Source organism: Gavialis gangeticus, unplaced genomic scaffold, assembly GCF_001723915.1.
Source record: "Gavialis gangeticus isolate Ggan-Ray unplaced genomic scaffold, GavGan_comp1, whole genome shotgun sequence".
Taxonomy (NCBI): domain Eukaryota; kingdom Metazoa; phylum Chordata; order Crocodylia; family Gavialidae; genus Gavialis; species Gavialis gangeticus.
The window spans coordinates 17,288,753-17,292,281 of NW_017729031.1; the positions used below are offsets into that span (position 1 = coordinate 17,288,753).

A 3,529-nucleotide genomic window follows, 5' to 3' on the forward strand; every position below is an offset into this window, starting at 1 on the left:
TGGGGGTCATCATTGACCACAAGATGAACATGAGCCTGCAATGCAATGCTGTGGCTAGTAAAGTGACCAACACGCTGGCTTGCATCCATAGATGCTTCTCAAGGAAATCCTGGGACGTCATTCTCCCCTTGTACTTGGCCTTGGTGAGGCCACAGCTGGAGTACTGCATCCAGTTTTGGGCTCCACAATTCAAAAAGGATGTGGAGAAGCTTGAGAGAGTCCAGAGAAGAGCCACGCGCATGATCAGAGGTCAGGAAAACAGACCTTACGAAACAGGCTGAGAGCCATGGGGCTCTTTAGCTTGGAAAAGCACAGGCTCAGGGATGATCTGGTGACCACCTATAAGTTTATCAGGGGTGTTCACCAGATCACCCCAAGGGATGACAAGGTTGAATGGTCATAAATTACTGCAAGACCATTTCAGGCTGGGCATAAGGAAGAATTTCTTTACTGTCTGAGCCCCCAAGGTCTGGAACAGCCTGCCATCGGAGGTGGTTCAAGCACCTACACTGAACACCTTCACGAGCAAATTGGATGCTTATCTTGCTGGGATCCTATGACCCCAGCTGATTTCCTGCCCTTTGGGCGGGGGGCTGGACTCGAGGATCTTCCAAGGTCCCTTGCAGCCCTAATGTCTATGAAATCTATAAAGAAGTATTTATCTTATATAAGGTATATTTTTATATTCTCTAGTACATAGTTCAAACCCACGCTTCTTATTTTTTTTCAGGTCTTGTAGTTGATCCATTCAGTCAGCGTTTGTTCTGGGCCGATTTTGAATTGTCTGTTATTGGCAGTGTTCTTTTTGATGGCTCTGATTTGGTTGTATCTGTGAGCAGTAAACAAGGTATGCAGAAGTGGGTTTTTTTTAACTGTGACACATGTTGTGAATGAAATGCTACTAAAGATACGGAGGCCACCATTTAAAATGATTATTTGACTTATAATTCTTATAATTATAATATCATTCTTATAATTAGCTAGACTACTTTAAAGTTATGTAGCACTATCCAAATATGATGGATTGTAAAGTACCAGTCTTGGCATTTAGTAGGTGCAAAAGCATCTTGACTAACTTCATTAGGACTCCATATGGCAACAGGAATAGGTATGTATGCAATCAACTTTGTCCTATATTTGTTATTCAGAACACATTGAGTATCTTGGGGTGACAGTGTTCACTTGTTTAATAGATGAAAATGATAACTGAGAAATGATAAACTGGTTAGCCTAGAATTATTTGTAGGCAAAATAGTGTGTTTAATGAGTAAAGGATTAAAGCATGGGAACAAAATTCATCCCAGTTCATAGGGTTTTACCCTACCCCCAGAAGATCTTGTAAAATAAACTTGAATTTATTTATAAGTGATATAGAAATATTTTTGATAAATAGAAGTAAACAGATGTAATACATATTTAACTTAATATCACACAATGTTATACAACATTATGATTAAATGATATAGCATTGTTAAATATAAACAAGGCCCATGTTAAATCAGTGGAAACATCAACATTTTAAAATTATTGTTGGAAACTGGTTCAGAGACAAGCCTTAAAAGTGTTTGTGGGTTGGAAAAACTATCTGGAATGAGAGAGTCAGCTTAAAAAGCTGAAGTAGAAGATAACCGTGTATATTATATTTGTAACCTTATATGGGGAAAATACTGAGCACTAAGTATCAATTTAGGGGAGAAGGGCATAGCAAGAGCCAATGGCTGGAAATTGAAGCCAGACAAAATCAACTTTGGCTACAGTAACAAGTAATTGTGGTGTAACAGTGAGGACATGCATTGTATTATCTTGACCATTTAGTGGTATCCTACCCAACTTTCATTGAAGGGCCACCTCACATTATGCATACAGACAACACATATAGACATTCAGTTTCTTCTGGGAGAGTCACTGCTGTCCCAGGAGAAACCATGAGTAGGCAGACATAAGGATTTTTATTCTGGGGTAAAAAAGGTCAGTCTGGGAGAAAAATAACCCAGGAACCCCCAGGTTAAATCACTCCTGCAGTTCACTCTGGAAGAGTGAATGTCTGCACAAGAATCCACAGCATAGTCCTCCAGCATCCCAGGGTGCTTTGATCCCTCCACTTAAGGAGACAGTGTGCGGTGGTTCCTCCTGGTTTGGCAGCACCAGCACTGCAAGATCTCTGCTTCTCAAACGTTCAGCATCTGAACATTTGCCAAAGTAAGGTTTTCTATGAGGAAAACCCCTGGGAGAATTCCTTCATATCATTTGAATGTGTACACACAGCATGTAGAGCTATGTGACTCTTGTAGGTATTAACAGGACTGTCTGCTTGTTATTCATTTTAAGGGGAAGAATGTTAGCATTAAAATGTGACGTATTTACTTTCATTCAGGTTTGTCACATCCACACAGAATTGACATTTTTGAGGATTACATATATGGAGCAGGACCTAAAACTGGTGCATTTAGAGTACATAAATTTGGCAGAGGCTCTGTGGAACGCCTGAACTTAGATTTTGATAAAACAAAAAGTGCCTTGATTTTTCATCGCTACAAACAAATAGACTGTGAGTAGGAGTAATTACTTTAAACTAGCTATTATTAAAAAATCATTTATAAGAATAAAGAAAAAAGTGGCTAACTGCTTTAAATGTATTATGCTTGACTGAATGTCTAAAAGAAGAATGGATATGTTCATATTTCGGTGTATAAAAACTAACTGCAATATTTCTATGTAACAACATAAATAATATATATTTTCCCTATTTATAACCCCCTACACTTATGATTTGCCTGGTCTTGGGTATCCACATTAAAAGTGCACCATAAAAAAAAAAAAACAACAGTCACAACCAGTCAGCTTTTTTTCTTCATAATACCAATGATTCTGGTGGTAAGTGTGTCATTTTTAAAATTGTGCTATATAATTAAGGTTATTTTTAACTTTCTGATTTCCATATTATGACTTCCCACAGCATCCTGCCAAAATATTTCATATTTATGCAGTGTCTTTCTTCCTTGAACATAACTTACTTTACAAAATAATTCCTTCTGAAAAACACTTCAGTTGTCACTATAGAGGAAGACAACAGTTATTTAAGAATGCTACCTTTCAGGAAGCAAAGAATCCTGCATCCAATTGAAATTGCAAGAAAAAGTAAGCAAGCTAGAAGTAATTATCTGAATTAGAACTTGATCAGGACAATAGTATTGATACCTCTTGCTGTAGGTGTAATGAAGTCTTTTAATTCCCAATCTAGTGTGAGTAGTCATGACTGAACTTAGTGGAATTATTCATTGCTTAAATTTAAGCAAAGGTTTAGCAAACTACATGATTAAAAGCTTAATTACCAGAAGAGGAGGGGTCCTTTGGTTTTAAATCTCTAGATGCTGTGCTGAGAAACGAAATTAAAGAGAATTGTGAAGAAGAGGGAATTCCTCTGCTGGAACTCATTTAATATTAACTTGAACAAATGGAACCATACTACAATACCCTAAGTCCCCCACAACTCCTTCTGCTTCAGGGGACATCAAATCCAGATCCAAGG

The 3,529-nt window shown here is 37.8% G+C and overlaps 1 protein-coding gene across 1 annotated transcript in view; it reads left to right on the forward strand.

The window, feature by feature from the left end:
- Positions 1 to 3,529, forward strand: part of LRP1B (LDL receptor related protein 1B) — a 2,002,088-nt gene that overhangs the window by 1,908,914 nt on the left and 89,645 nt on the right. Inside the window, exons 79-80 of the mRNA XM_019522796.1 lie at positions 731 to 847; positions 2,375 to 2,548. Coding sequence (XP_019378341.1) covers positions 731 to 847; positions 2,375 to 2,548 — 291 coding nt within the window. The remainder of the gene's footprint in view (positions 1 to 730; positions 848 to 2,374; positions 2,549 to 3,529) is intronic.